The sequence below is a fragment of the Abramis brama genome, assembly GCF_963993115.1.
Source record: "Abramis brama genome assembly, chromosome: 17".
Taxonomy (NCBI): Eukaryota; Metazoa; Chordata; class Actinopteri; order Cypriniformes; family Leuciscidae; genus Abramis; species Abramis brama.
The window spans coordinates 3,216,966-3,233,458 of record NC_139979.1 but is presented as its reverse complement, the minus strand read 5'-3'; the positions used below and the strand labels follow the sequence as shown (position 1 = coordinate 3,233,458).

Sequence of the window (16,493 nt, the reverse complement as noted above, 5' to 3'; positions counted from 1 at the left end):
TGCTGACAATCGAATAACCCACCCCAGCCACTAACCCTACTATTCACAACAACTATAATGAGTCTGTCTGCCCTGTTATTGTGCTTGTGAACTTGGCCCCAGAATCAGATCGTCAAGGATAAACTCTAAGACTATGTGGGATGAATACCATTTCAACATGTCAGGTCTGCCCCAAAAACTTTTCCAATTGTCTATGAACCCTATGTTATCTTGCGGACACCACTTAGACAGCCAGCCATTGAATGAGGACAGTCTACTAAGTATCTCATTACTCCTCTGAACGGGAAGGGGTCCAGAGCAAATTACAGTTCCTGCTATCGCACTTGCTAGTTCACACATTTCTTCAATGTTAATTTTAGTGATCATCGACTGGCGAAGTTGCACATCATTAGTGCCGACGTGAATAATAATCTTAGAGAATTTACGATTAACATTAGTCAGCACTTTTAAATTTGCTTTGATTTCAGGCGCTCTGGCTCCTGGCAAACATGTGACTATGGTGGCTGGTGTCTCTATTTTCACGTTCCGTGTAATAAAATCGCCAATAACTAGGGCACTTTTCAACAGGATTCTCAGTGGGTGCGTCACTGAGTGGGGAGAACCTGTTTGATGTTTGGATGCGTGTCTCTAGTTCTGAAATCTTCTCCGTTAGCCTGACTATCTCCCTGCATTTATTACATGTGTAGGCCTCCGTGCTGACAGAGAAGGCTATACTATACATGTGACATGCAGTGCGAGTGACAATAACAGGAGTATTAGCTGAGGTGATGGCTAACAGACAGCAGATGGGATTGACTCTCTTTTGCAGCAGTTGTCTCTAGTCTCTAGTGGCAGTTATCAGTCGATGAATTGCAGTTTAAGTCACTTCCGTGTTGGTTACAAGAGAGAGACAGGAAGGTTGCTGCTTCCTCCAACACACAGAGAAACTTCATCGTTCCTGCTGAATACTCTAGGTAATGCTTTTTATTTCACTTCTCTGTTTGTTAGAAGTACTTTAATACAATGTACTGAGTAAACAGGTCTAATAGAACAGATTGGTACACTTCAGTTATGTATGTGTAACGGTGAAAATGATGCAAACAGTTAAACTACTGTTCTGACTTTGACAAAACTGATGTCATTTGAGAGATAAAGCACTATTTGACTGTTTCTTTCTTTATATGACATGACACCTGAACTGAGCAATGCAGTGATTGGGATTTAATTATTTTCACATTTGTTATGCTGATCATATCTCTCTCTCTCTCTCTCTCTTACTTTCTAGCTTGTGAAAATGGAGTCTTTGACTGCAGCAAACACACAGTTCTCCCTCAACCTGTTCAAGAAGATCAGCGGAGGAAACGCATCAGGAAATGTGTTCTTCTCTCCTGTCAGCATCTCCTCGGCTCTGGCCATGGTGTCGCTCGGTGCAAGAGGAAACACTGCAGATCAGATGATTAAGGTGATCTCACACACTCACACAAAAGTAAAAGTAGACTGAGACAGAGGAACCAGGAAGCAAGTTGACACAACGAGTGTGTGCGTTCTAGATTTTAAAGGGGTCATGAACTGCATTGTTTTATTATTTTTTTATGTTTCCTGGGGTGCACTTATGATGTTAGTATGATTTTTACACCACAAATTGTCAATTTATAAAGAAAAGGCATTTTGCCGCTCACTCCTTAGGAGTATTACCGCCACCTACTGGATAGCCTACATGGGTGATGCATCTGTATTTATTTTATTTTTTTTGTATATGAGGATGTAATGCCCCACTCACCCTCTGCTGGCGCTGTATGTTCAGCTCCTCCAGATTCCACTCTTTCCCCTCATCTTCCAGGATGGGCAGAAGCATCACGATTCCCATACATTATATCCTATGTTCTAATCCTTTATTCTTTAAAAAAAAAGGTTAAAACAGACCTATATGACTGAGAATCCCTCAAACCATGAGATTTACTGGTTGTTGATCATCATATTTATTACATTTAAAAAATGCATGCTCTGCTGTTTCTAAAACATCACATTCATCACACATACCATTTTCATGCTTCCTCATTATTTATTGCAAGTGTTGAGTTCAATCCTGTGTGCTTTTTCCTACCCTGATTTTAGCCTCTGATTTGAACGCTCTGTTTGAAGGGGCGTGTCTGCTGTGAGACTTCAGTGTAAACGCCCACAGCTGAGTATTACATGTGGGACTCTATCGTAAACGTTTAGCACGTTTTTACTATTACAGCTCTCAAGCTTAACTAATCATGTTGTTTGTTGGTTTTAGCATTATATTTAGATAGCCTATACAGTGTATACCCAGAGATGGCAAAAGTACACACATCCTTCACTCAAGCAAAAGTACAGATACTCATGTTTAAAAAGACTCTGGTGAAAGTTGAAGTACACTACACTTTTTCACTCAAGGTAAAGTAAAAAAAAAAAAGGGCTCTACTTAAGTAAAAAGTAGCCATTGCTACCTGTTTTAGTGTCGCGCTGGTAACTGGACCTCATATCCTATTAATGCTTTAATACAAAAGAACTTAAAAATCTAATTTTGTTAGCTAATGAATGTATCCAGGCTGAGCAACTACCATATAATACACAAGCAGAGAAAAGTCTAAGCTGATGGAGTTATACTGTAAATTCTATTTAAGTACAAACAGAAAGAAAATTAGAATGCAAGCATAATTTACACTTCACCTGATTTACCGGTTCTACAGCATATGGAAACTATCTGACTAAACCTGTCAGGTTTCAGATGACCGCTTAATACTGGAGAAATGAACAGCAGAGAACACATTTCCATAATTAAAAAAAATGTATTTCTTTAAATCAGTACATGCTAAAATTGGCGACATGGACTATTCACTGGCCTAAACAATTTGTCTTAAAGACTGAATATTAATGTGTGTGCCATCAGCACCAGCAACATGTGGCAACATCCCTGATACAAACAGTGAGAAATAAAATTGTTGGGAAAAATCCTTAGCCGCTCCTAAATCTGAACCCCTGCGAATCGCTTCAAAAACTGGGCATTATCTGTCAAACACAACCTTTAAGTGCTTTCTTAAATTCAACGGCGAATTCTTGAAAGCCAGCATTTTGTGCTTTTTAGGTTGACACAATTAGCAATGCATTCGCCAGGAATCCTTTTTAACGCAGACAATTACATAATCTCTTTCATATATGGCCATGCGTGATCAGGAATGTCTCTATTCTCAGTCATGTCGACACCGCTAACTCCCTCTGTCTCATCCATAACGTTAATCATTCTTCTTGTTGTCTTCCGCCTTGCTCCGTGGGAGCTTATAGCCTACGTCTGTGGTGCGTGATAGTCAAGAAAATTTTCTTTTCTAGTACATTTTAAACTATAAAAATGAACATTTGAGAAGTGCATTCACAATATATGTTTAAGTTATCTTTATTAACTCTACCATATCAATGCTGTGTAGGTCCTGGGCTTTAACAATGAACCACCAATGATGCAGCAAACCCAGAATCCTCAGACTCCTGCTGAACTCAAGGTTTCGTATGAATATTTACATCAAACACTAACCCAGTTAACAGGGAACGTTCTCAGAACTTTAGCTAACATTCTGTCCAGGTTCTGTTGCATGAACAGCTGTATTTACTGTAGAGATGCATGTATCCTTTGGGTTCGTCTGATTCAACTGATTAAATCTGATATTGTTGATGCAAACAGAAATGTCCAGAGGAAAAACCTGAGGACCAAATTCATTCCAGCTTCAGCAAGTTCATGAGTGATCTGAACAAACCAGGAGTCCCGTATGTGTTGAGTCTCGCCAACCGCCTCTACGGAGAGCAATCCTACCAGTTTGTTGAGGTAAGACTCGGTTTATTCACTGGAGGTTCTGGAAATGTTCTCAACTCTAATATCACTTCCACCTCAATCGGTTTGCTGTATTACAGAAATTCCTCGATGACGCAAAAAGCTACTATGAAGCCGGACTGGAGAAGGTGGACTTCATGAACCAATCAGAGGCTGCTCGTGTCAACATCAACCAATGGGTGGAGACAAAAACACAAGGTGAAATCCAGCAAAAACTTATTCTCAATACAAATAAAAGTTATTTCATGTTTTTTGCAGCACTTTAGTTTCAGCGAAAATGTCTTTTCAAGGGCCATGTTTGGCTTCATGGGTTCTTGAGTTGAGCTTTATAGTAACAATATCAAACCAACCAGTTCAAATCACTGCTCAAAGTGAACAATGTCCATTTGTATTTTAGAGAAGATCAAGGACTTGGTGCCACAGGGAGCCATCGATGGGATGACGAAACTGGTTTTGGTGAACGCCATCTACTTCAAGGGAAACTGGGAGATGAAATTCCCAAAGGAAGCCACCAGAGATGGGCAGTTTAAGCTGAACACGGTGAGATTTAATGCTCTTTTTTAATATTATTTTAATAATATTTGTAACAGTCATGATGAAATATGAGGGGTTATAATGTGTTTCCATTGATGTTTGGCAGAATCAAACTGAACCAGTAAAGATGATGTATCAAAAGGAGGACTTTCCTCTGGCCTTCATCCCAGAGATCAACAGTCAGGTTCTGGAGCTGCCGTATGTCGGGAAGAATCTCAGTATGTTGATCATCCTTCCTAACGAGATGGAAGACGACACCACTGGCCTTCAGAAGGTGATTTGAATGCTTAATTAGCCAGCCGTGACCAGTCAGATGTTTACTTGTGGAGCAGTTTTTTATTTGGACTATTTTAACTATTCATCTGATATGTCTCTCTTATTATCCAGCTTGAAAAGGCACTGACCTACGAGAAGCTCATGGAATGGACCAAACCAGAAGTCATGCGTAAACAAGAGGTTGAAGTGTCTCTGCCCAGATTCAAGATGGAGGAAACCTACGACATGAAGAGTCTTCTGATCAACATGGGAATGGAGGATGTTTTCGACATGCAGAAGGTGAATCTTTCAGGCATGTCTTCCAACAACGACCTGGTGGTGTCGAAGGTGATCCATAAAGCCTTTGTTGAAGTCAACGAGGAAGGAACCGAAGCGGCTGCGGCCACTGGTGCCGTCATGACGTTTATGTGTTATATCAAACCGCAGGTCTTCAACGCAGACCATCCTTTCCTTTTCTTCATCCGACACAATCCAACCAAGAGCATTTTGTTTTATGGACGCTTCTGCTCTCCATGAGTGAGTCCTGCTGCATGAGACGCTTCCAGCTAGTTTAGGTGATGATCTGGTTAAAATGAGTAGGAGAGACTCGGGACAACTATTACAAATCAAAACAGTTTAAGAAAAATGTATATGTGCCAACAGATCTTTTGCAATTTGCAGGAGAAAGACTTATTTAATTAAAGCTACACTGTGTGATATTTTCCCCCATCTAGTGGTGAAATTGTATATGACTACCCAGTGAATATTAGTTTCTGTTCCTTTCAATTCCGAGGTCGTTTTAACTCCTACGGTGGCCGTATTATTCCAAGATTAACATGGCTTCCAGTTCGACTTCACAAAAATTGCGCCTTTAAAACTATTCATCACCTGTGATCCGTCGCAGCACAGATTTATGTTACAAGGTAAACAATACTTTTTCACCATTGACGCGGTCGTTCTGCCGTTCTGCACAACCATGCTATGGTTAGACAAGCAACTATAAATCTTCGAATTTACACAAATAGGCTGAATTACCTGCCGAGAAGAAAGCAGGCAACTTCGGCGTCCGTTTTAAAATCTTTGCTCCTCATGAGCTCTTTCCATTTGGGAAAAGTTACTCCAATATTGACTTTGGTCTTGCTGATTTGCCAGTCACGTTGACGTTTTAATTCTCTCTTTCGCTTCCTTGGCGACTCTGCCACATGTCCTCGAAAATAGGCGTGATCCTCCATCTTCAGCAGTCTTTCAAATCTGCCGGCAGTCGCGAGTAATCTCCCCCTCGCATTCGTCACGGTGCCACTGAGTGTAAAACACGAAAGGCGAAGCTTGAATTTCCAGGTATGTCCCTCTTTGGCGAATGTATTCTCAAGATGGAGGCGCAACATGGCTACCACCATTCAAGCGACTCGCTCGTATGTATTCTAAATGGCAGATTCTACGCTTACGAGAATACTTTATTAATTGGTGGAAGTAATTACACATGAATGAGCACATATACTTTTGATAGAACAAAGTGTTTTTTGCTAAGAATCAACTTAAAAAGTTACACAGTGTAGCTTTAATAATATAAAATTTTACAAAAATGATTTTGCTTCAAACACAAATTAGTAAGTGGAACCTGCATTACAATTATTTGAAATACATTAATTCCTATCCTAATCATTTTAGATCAGGGTTATTATCGTTAACTAAAACCATAAATGTTACTTAAAAAAAAAAAAAAAAAATAGTTTAAGTTGAAGTACTCAAATAATTAAAAATGACAATGTACACAACAAAATTATGAAAACTTTAAAATGAAAACAAAATAGCCTATAATAAAAAGGAAATCTAATTGAAAATATTACCAAAAACTATAATAGTATATCAATGATAAATGTTACAAACTGCTCGGATACGCAAAGGCTGAGGATCCAAAAGCAGTTTATTAAAGGGTAATCCAAAGTAGTGATGTGAGCTTTCGAAACACTCCTTCATGAAGCGAATCAGTGGTTCGACGCCTGTTTTAAACTGCCAAAGTCACGTGATTTTTGTTGCATTTACACTGTTTTGACCACCAGCGAGTGGCGTTTCAAATGCTTTGAAAAAGTGAATCATTTTGCAAAGCAATTGGTTCAATTGATTCGAAGCTTTTCTCCCATCACTAATCCAAAGACGTAATCCAAAACAGGCAAAAGGTCAAAACACAGGCAAACAATCCAAATAGATACCAGGAAAAATCCGGAAAAACAGGCAACAGGCTTAAAACCATGGAATAGATAATCAAAGAAGCGCTCAGAAATGCAGAGGTGACACATACAAGACTTAGCAATGAATGACGGAATAAATCAGGCTTATAGATGGAGTTAACAAGGTTACACAGCAGACAGCAATCATGGATGATGAGTCCAGGAGAGTTCTAGGAAACATGTTTATGATTGAAGAAATGAAATGCATTGCAGTTGTCCTGAGTCTCTTTCAGGCTGTGTTTTTGGACGGGTCTCTTCATGCTACTGTACATGTAATCAAATCTATCAGTTTACAGAATCATTTATTGAGGCTACATATGTGTATGCATTCACTGTAACAGTATATCCAACATAAATGAAATAAATCTTTACAATTCTTCAATAAAACCTGATTTTGTGTCATTTTTAACTGTAAACCGCTGTGACAAATTAACTGTGGTCAAACTCTGGTGCCAATGAAGCTCAAAGAAAACTGGTTTCTGAAAAGAGTGTTGAGGGGAAAAAACATGGAAAGAGGAAATTAAACTATCATTTTAATTAGTAAAATAAGTTTATTTTTATGAATGTAACATCAGGGTGTATATGTATGTATATTAATCAAAAAATGTATTGGCTAAAATTATATCTTTTATATTTTTATCATTAAATTTGAGAATTCTGTTTCATAATATTACTGTATAAAAGTTGCTGAAAAACTTAGGAAGTTTAATGAAGTTCGGGAATACTTTAGATTGGGGCTTGTTGTTGTGAACTGCATTTCATGTATAGTTTTGAGCTTAATTGTCATGTTTTGATGAAAAGCCACTAAAAAGTTGCACAAACTGATCTATGGTTACAAAAAGATGAGTAAAGACTGACAATTAAATATTAACCAAACTCAAAAATCAACTCAACACTAAAAGGAATCTGATCTAAGACTTGTGCCATGATCTAGAATCAGACGACCTTGTAACAAAAGCCTATAGTCCATATAATGTGACAATATGGGTAATAATGTTATCGTCATATAATAATGTCATATTCAAGATAGTGTTGTTTTATAATTATTATTATCATTATTATTATTAATATATCATATTATAGCCTATTTTATAATTAAAATAAAGCTTAATTTTAGTTTAAGTTTAGTTATTTTATCATGAGCTTTTGTCGATTTTATTCGGGTGGTTTCTTTTTTTTTCGGGTGGGTTAGTTTATCAAAATAAATATATGAATAAACATTTCTTATTTGTTTTTCCATCTAATATATATATTTTATTTCATCTTTATTTTAACTACCCAAAGTAATTAATTTTTTAGTTTTAGTTAAGAATAACAACACTTGTCAAGAGTTTAGAGTTTGTGTACACACACACACACACACACACAAAGATTTTTAAACAGAAATGATCACTGGAGTAAAAAAAAAAAAAGTGTGACAACTAGCCCCAGTGTCCTCTATACCGTGGTTCCAGAAGGTCATTTAAAATGTCTTACTTAAAAAAAGTCACTGCATAGATAAAAAAAAAACAAAAAAACAAATGTCTGAGAATCACAAATGCGTCTTTATTTTTTGTTTAAATGAAAAGTATAAACGCTTTTATTTGAAGTTGAATAAGCGTCACTCAGGATCCCACAATTTACCCATTCGTTCCAGCCATATAGGGGACACTGGGGCTAGTTGACACACTTTTTTTTTTTACTCCAGTGATCATTTCTGTTCAAAAATCTTTGTGTGTGTGTGTGTGTGTGTGTGCGTGTACACAAACTCTAAACTCTTGACAAGTGTTGTTATTCTCAACTAAAACTAAAAATGTAATTACTTTGGGTAGTTAAAATATAGATGAAATAATAAATATATATTAGACGGAAAAACTTAAAAATAAGAAATGTTTATTAATACATTTATTTTGATCAGCTAATCAATTACTAAAAATGAAATAAAAAAATGCTAAATTTAATGGAAAAACGCACCCGAATAAAATCGACAAAAGCTCATAACAAAATAACTAAACTTAAACTGAAATTAAGCTTTATTTTAATTATAAAATAGGCTATCATATGAAATATATTATTAATGATCATATTAATTATAAAACAACACTAGTCTTGAATGTGATTGAACATTATTGTCACATTATATGGACTATATAGGCTTTTGTTACAAGGTTTTCTTTGAGTTTCGTTGGCACCAGTTTGACCACAGTTAATTTGTAACAGCGGTTTACAATGAAAAAATTACAATAAAAACTCAAACAAAGCAGGTTTTATTGAAAAATTGTAAAGATTTATTTCATTTATGTTGAATATACTGTTACAGTGAATGCATACACGTAATATGTAACCTCATAAATGTTCTTTTAAACTGAGATTTGTTTACATACAGTAGTAGGGCTGGGTATTGACACAAATTTCACAGTTCGATTCGATTCAATATTGATTATTTTGGATATCAGGTACAATACATGGCAAATTTTCTCAAGGAAAACAAATGTCTTAACTAATGCTGTAAACTATGGGAGTCAGTTGTAGCCTATAGGCTTCATTAGTCTACTATAATATTGAAGGTAAAAAATAACTGATTTGTATACATACTCTTAAATTACACTTTTATTTATTTTTATTATAATAAAGTTATATGAAATATAAACATTTAAATGGTGGCTGTCATAAAAAACTTGCCAGATTTATTCAAACATACATTTAATATTGAAGAATATGAAAAATTATAATGAATATGTAATATGGTGCATATATTTAGCAAAATGCTCCTCTCTAGAGTTAATTTTTCAAGCTGACTAACGAGTTTATGGTCACTGGATATGGTTTTTCTGAGGTAAATGTGACGTTACATGACATTGTTTAAAAGCTGTTTTACTGACGTCTTTCCACGGTTGAAACACTGAGCGATTCCATGTGACATGATACGGATTTCGATAAGTTGTACTCTATCTTTTAACAAACTTTCAGATGCTCATTCATGTTTATTTCGCACTGTAACTGGTATTATTAAAGCGGAAGAGAAGATCTTCACTACTGCTTCTCTTGAGCTGCGCCAGAGGGATCTCACGCCACAGCGCCAAAACTGTATTTATGGTTTTGAATTTCATAAGAAAATGGACGTAATTTGAAATCTGAGACTTTGTTTCATATCAATAGCACAAAGATTATTGCGATTTATTGGATGGGATGCGCGCTACGATGTTCCATTCATTCATCAACTGAAAACAAGATGACTAGCCTAATCGATTCTTGGGATTTAAGAATCAATATCGGTTCGTAAAAATGAGAATCAATATTTTTTTACCCAGCCCTATACAGTAGTATGAAGAGACCCGTCCAAAACCTCAACCTGAATGAGACAACTGCAATGATTTTCATTTCTTCAATCATAAACACGTAAACATATGTTTCCCAGAACTCTCTGCCTGGACTCATCATCCATGATTGCTTTCAGCTGTGTATTATTAACCTTGTAAACTCCGTCTATATAAGTCTGGTTAATTCAGTCATTCATTTCTAAGTCTTGTATGTGTCACAACTGCATTTCTGAGTGCTTCTTTGATTATCTGTTCCATGGTTTTGTCCCTGCCCTGGTATCTATTTGGATTGTTTGCCCGTGTTTTGGATTGTCTTTTGATTAGTGATGGGAGAAATTAAGCTTTTCAAAGCTTTGAATCAATTGACCCTTTGCAGAGAGTTTGATTGACAGGCGATCTGGCCAATCATAATCCGCCATCCGCCATTTTTGTCCGACAAGGCAGTCAGGAGAGTTAGTAGATTAATGTCGGTGGATTAGAACGGTGTGTACTAACGTCTTTCCATGGTTAAAACAACATTCCTTCTTGTATTCATTCATGTTTTTTTGATGCTTTAAACGACACGAATCGGACATGGGTCACAACGTGTAAACGGACGGATATAGGCAACCAATCAGAATTGGGCATCAAGACCTGCAGTGTAAACGAGGCCTAAGTGAATGATGGGTTTCGAAACATTTATGATGTAACGATGCCTTGTTTACTGAAATCATGTGACTTTGGCAGTTTAAAACACGCTTCGAACCACTGATTCGAAACAAAAGATTCGTAAAGGTTTCAAAGCTTCATGAAGGAGTGTTTTGAAAGCTCACATCATTACTTTGGATTACCCTTTAATAAACTACTGTGTTTGGATCCTCAGCCTTTCTGAGCAGTTTGTAACATTTATTATTATTGATATACTATTATTGTTTTTGGTAATATTTTCATTTAGATTACCTTTTTTTTTTTTTTTTTTTTTTTTTGCAATAGGTACTGATCTGTTGGCACATATAAATGTTTCTTAAACCAAAATATGACAGGTTGATTTGTAGTAGTCGTCTCGAGTCTCTCCTACTCATTTTAACCAGATCACCACCTAAACTAGCTGGAAGCGTCTCATGCAGCAGGACTCACTCATGGAGAGCAGAAGCGTCCATAAAACAAAATGCTCTTCGATGGATTGTGTTGGATGAAGAAAAGGAAAGAATGGTCTGCGTTGAAGACCCGCGGATAGGTACAACAATCTGAAATCATGACGTCACCGGTGGCTGCAGCCGCTTCGGTTCCTTCCTCGTTGACTTCAACAAAGGCTTTATGGATCACCTTCGACACCACCAGGTCGTTGTTGGAGGACATGCCTGAAAGATTCACCTTTTTCTCATCAAAAACATCCTCCATTCCCATGCAGATCAGAAGACTCTTCATGTCGTATGTTTCCTCCATCTTGAATCTGGGCAGAGACACTTCAACCTCTTGTTGACACATGACTTCTGGTTTGGTCCATTCCATGAGCTTCTCGTAGGTCAGTGCCTTTTCAAGCTGGATAATAAGAGAGACATGTCAGATGAATAGTTGAAATAGTCAAAATGAAAACTGCTCCACAAGTAAACATCTGACTGGTCACGGCTGGCTAATTAAGCATTCAAATCACCTTCTGAAGGCCAGTGGTGTCGTCTTCCATCTCGTTAGGAAGGATGATCAACATACTGAGATTATTCCCGACATACGGCAGCTCCAGAACCTGACTGTTGATCTCTGGGATGAAGGCCAGAGGAAAGTACTCCTTTTGATACATCATCTTCACTGGTTTAGTTTGATTCTGCCAAACATTAACGGAAACACATTATAACCCCTCATATTTCATCATGACTGTTACAAATATTATTAAAATAATATTAAAAAAGAGCATGAATTCTTACCTTGTTCAGCTTAAACTGCCCATCTCTGGTGGATTCCTTTGGGAATTTCATCTCCCAGTTTCCCATGAAGTAGATGGCGTTCACCAAAACCAGTTTCGTCATCCCATCGATGGCTCCCTGTGGCACCAAGTCCTTGATCTTCTCTAAAATACAAATGGACATTGTTCACTTTGAGCAGTGATTTGAACTGGTTGGTTTGATATTGTTACTATAAAGCTCAGCTCAAGAACCCATGAAGCCAAACATGGCCCTTGAAAAGACATTTTCGCTGAAACTTAAGTGCTGCAAAAAACATGAATTAACTTTTATTTGTAAGAGTGAAGAATAAGTTTCAAATTGAGAATAAGTTTATGCTGGATTTCACTTTGTGTTTTTGTCTCCACCCATTGGTTGATGTTGACACGAGCAGCCTCTGATTGGTTCTTGAAGTCCACCTTCTCCAGTCCGGCTTCATAGTAGCTTTTTGCGTCATTGAGGAATTTCTGTAATACAGCAAACCGATTGAGGTGGAAGTGATATTAGAGTTGAGAACATTTCCAGAACCTCCAGTGAATAAACCGAGTCTGACCTCAACAAACTGGTAGGATTGCTCTCCGTAGAGGCGGTTGGCGAGACTCAACACATACGGGACTCCTGGTTTGTTCAGATCACTCATGAACTTGCTGAAGCTGGAATGAATTTGGTCCTCAGGTTTTTCCTCTGGACATTTCTGTTTGCATCAACAATATCAGATTTAATCAGTTGAATCAGACGAACCCAAAGGATACATGCATCTCTACAGTAAATACAGCTGTTCATGCAACAGAACCTGGACAGAATGTTAGCTAAAGTTCTGAGAACGTTCCCTGTTAACTGGGTTAGTGTTGATGTAAATATTCATACGAAACCTTGAGTTCAGCAGGTGTCTGAGGATTCTGGGTTTGCTCCATCATTGGTGGTTCATTGTTAAAGCCCAGGACCTACACAGCATTGATATGGTTAATAAAGAACCATAATAAAGTTAATAAAGATAACTTCAACATATATTGTGAGTGCACTTCTCAAATGCTCATTAGAATAGTTTAAAATATACTAGAAAAGACAATGAAGAACTGATGATGTCAAACACATTCTTTGTTGATTTTGTCCCTCAGGCCTTTGATAATTAAATGAGTGGAAAGAGTGATTAATTACTGGCACTTTACTGTTTATGCCATGCCTCGAACTCAATTTACATGTGGTGCGTCCAGAATCGAAATCGCAAGTTTATTTATAGCACATTTCATACACAATAGTAATTCAAAGTGCTTTACATAGAAGAAAATAAAATAATCAAAAGAAATAAGAATAATTAAAACAGTTTTGAATAAAAAATAAAATAAAATACAGTACAAATAGTCAGATGAACAGTGGCACAGTGCTCATTCAGTAAATGCACAGCTAAACAGAAGTGTTTTGAGTCTGGATTAGTATGCACTGTATCTGAAACACAGTAGGCGAAAAGTCCCCGGATGACCTACTACTACTTCCAAGGTTCTGAAGTGCGCATTCGATGGACACTTTACTATCCCATGAGGCCACGGGAGAGGATTTATGAATGGCAGTGAAGCGACGCAACTGAAGCTGGTTGGTCACGTGACAGTAACAAAATGGTGGATGTAGAACGTCCGGATTACATTCATAATACACATTCATACTTCATATAACACGCTTTTTAATGCCCGCAAAGTAAATTCAAATTCAAATGTATACATACTCAGACAGTATGTGATTCAGACACAGCTACAGATTAGATCTCGTTCAGGAAACAATTTCCCGTTAGTGAAAGCATTTTAACATATATAAAATGTAAATGCTATAAACAGAGATGGGAAGTAATGAAGTACAAATACTGTGTTACTTTACTTAAGTAGATTTTTCTGGTATCAGTTTACTTCACTATTTATTTTTCTGACAACTTTTTACTTTCACTCACATTTTTTACACAAATGTCTGTACTTTCTACTTATATTTTCAAACCTGGCTCATTACTTTAATTCTAATCTGTATTTGCTGGAATGATCAATACTATTTCTTGTCATTGCGCCTTTTTCAACAGAAAACATGACTCTCCCATTGGTGTATAATTTTCTTGACTATCACGCACCACAGACGTAGGCTATAAGCTCCCACTGAGCAAGGCAGAAGACAACAAGAAGAATGATTAACGTTATGGATGAGACAGAGGGAGTTAGCGGTGTCGACATGACTGAGAATAGAGACATTCCTGATCACACATGGCCATATATAAGAGAGATTATGTAATTGTCTGCGTTAAAAAGGATTCCTGGCGAATGCACTACAAATTGTGCAAACCTAAAAAGCACAAAATGCTGGCTTTCAAGAATTCGCTGTTGAATTTAAGAAAGCACTTAAAGGTTGTGTTTGACAGATAATGCCCAGTTTTTGAAGCGATTCGCAGGGATTCAGATTTAGGAGCGGCTAAGGATTTTTCCCAACAATTTTGTTTCTCAGTGTTTGTATCAGGGATGTTGCCACATGTTGATGGTGCTGATGGCACACACATTAATATTCAGTCTTTAAGACAAATTGTTTAGGCCAGTGAATAGTCCATGTCGCCAATTTGAGCATGTACTGATTTAAATACTTTTTCTTTTTTATTATGGAAATGTGTTCTCTGCTGTTAATTTCTCCAGTAATAAGCGGTCATCACAATTTTATTTCTGTTTGTACTTAAATAGAATTTACAGTATAACTCGCCTCAATTTTGTCATTTTTAAAGCATCCAAAGACAAGAGGCAGAATCACCCTACAATCTATGATGTGGCCTTAGGGGACGGCAATTTTTTTTTTTTTTTTCATCAGCTTAGTCTTTTCTCTGCTTGTGTATTACATGGTAGTTGTTCAGCCTGGATACATTCATTAGCAAACAAAATTTGAAATGTAGGCTAAGTTCTTTTGTATTAAAGCATCAATTGCATGTGAGGTCCATTTACCAGCGCGACACTAAAACAGGTATAATAATGGCTACTTGAAAAACAGGAGTACAAAAAAATAAAAAATACAGATGCATCACCCATGTAGGCTATCCAGTAGGTGGTGGTAGGCTAATACTCCTAAGGAGTGAGCAGCAAAATGCCTTTTATTTATAAATTTTGACAATTTTTGGTGTAAAAATCATACTAACATCATAAGTGCACCCCAGGAAACATAAAAAAATAATAAAACAATGCAGTTCATGACCCCTTTAAAATCTGGAACGCATGCACTCGTTGTGTCAACTTGCTTCCTGGTTCCTCTGTCTCAGTCTACTTTTACTTTTGTTTGAGTGTGTGAGATCACCTTAATCATCTGAGCCGCTGTGTTTCCTCTTGCACCGAGCGACACCATGGCCAGAGCCGAGGAGATGCTGACAGGAGAGAAGAACACATTTCCTGATGCGTTTCCTCCGCTGATCTCCTTGAACAGGTTGAGGGAGAACTGTGTGTTTGCTGCAGTCAAAGGCTCCATTTTCACAAGCTAGGAAGTAAGAGAGAGAGAGAGAGATGATCAGCATAACAATGTGAAAATCCCAAACAGGGCATTGCTCAGTTCAGTTGTCATTTCCTGTGTAAACAACATCACATGCTTGTCTAAGAAAAAAAAAATCCATGCATTATCTTTCATATGACAGTACAGCACTAGAACAGCAGTTTTTGCATCATTTTCATCATTACACATACAGAAGTGTAATGTAAAAAATCTGTTCTATTCAAGCACTACCTAGAGTTTTGTTTTAGCCGGAACGATGATATTTCCCCGTGTGTCAGAGGTGAAAGAATGATCTGGTGAGTTTCATCCTTACAAACGTTGTCTCGCCCTGAAGAGCCCATCCTCTAAACCAAATCCAGCCCAAACGTCTCGGGTTACTCAACCATGAGAGGATATGTGTGTGACGTCACTGTCGGCCGGAGTGACTGCCAGTGTTGCCAGATTGGGCGGGTTCCCGCCCAATTGGGCGGTTTTGAATTTGATTGTGCGGGTAAAAAAGGGTTTGGGCGGGTGGACAAAATTTGGGCTGGTTTGGGGTCAGTTCGGCGGTTTTCAAACATTTACATTTTAAAGTCTAATTGGTTAAAAAACTAAACTAAAGTGTGCATGTAGTCCATAAAATCAGTCATCATGACATTACTGTACACACACGCCCATGCAGAGTCAGCTGGCGTTAGTGTTGACATCACCGACGAGCACGCACTTTTAGCCAATCAGCGATCAGCAGGCAGATGCGAATGAGCGCGATAAGTTGTAGCTGTATATTCCGTATATTCAAGTGATCGCTAATGCCAAAGTGATATAGCCTACTAAACAGTAAGTTGTATCTGCACAGTAAAGAGTGAGATAGTGAGCAACTCTAAAAACGTACATGTGGTGGGACCCAGCTAACAGGGAACGTTCCCACAACTTTCACTAACGTTCTTTAAAAGTTGTGTAAATG

General features: G+C 37.5%; 2 protein-coding genes across 2 annotated transcripts; one reads left to right on the top strand and one right to left on the bottom strand.

The window, feature by feature from the left end:
- Positions 1–812: 812 nt before the first annotated feature.
- LOC311067244 (leukocyte elastase inhibitor-like) lies at positions 813–7,227 on the top strand. Its single transcript, XM_084088976.1, has 8 exons — positions 813–953; positions 1,265–1,441; positions 3,426–3,497; positions 3,677–3,817; positions 3,904–4,021; positions 4,221–4,363; positions 4,464–4,631; positions 4,745–7,227. The coding sequence occupies exons 2-8, from the start codon at positions 1,274–1,276 to the stop codon at positions 5,147–5,149; spliced, it is 1,215 nt and encodes a 404-aa protein (XP_083945102.1). The 5' UTR covers positions 813–953; positions 1,265–1,273; the 3' UTR covers positions 5,150–7,227.
- A 1,857-nt stretch (positions 7,228–9,084) lies between these two features.
- LOC311067245 (leukocyte elastase inhibitor-like) lies at positions 9,085–15,953 on the bottom strand. Its single transcript, XM_084088977.1, has 8 exons — positions 15,782–15,953; positions 15,362–15,538; positions 12,928–12,999; positions 12,609–12,749; positions 12,405–12,522; positions 12,041–12,183; positions 11,773–11,940; positions 9,085–11,660 (listed from the first exon to the last, which is right to left on the bottom strand). The coding sequence occupies exons 2-8, from the start codon at positions 15,527–15,529 to the stop codon at positions 11,256–11,258; spliced, it is 1,215 nt and encodes a 404-aa protein (XP_083945103.1). The 5' UTR covers positions 15,530–15,538; positions 15,782–15,953; the 3' UTR covers positions 9,085–11,255.
- Between the last annotated feature and the right edge of the window lie 540 nt (positions 15,954–16,493).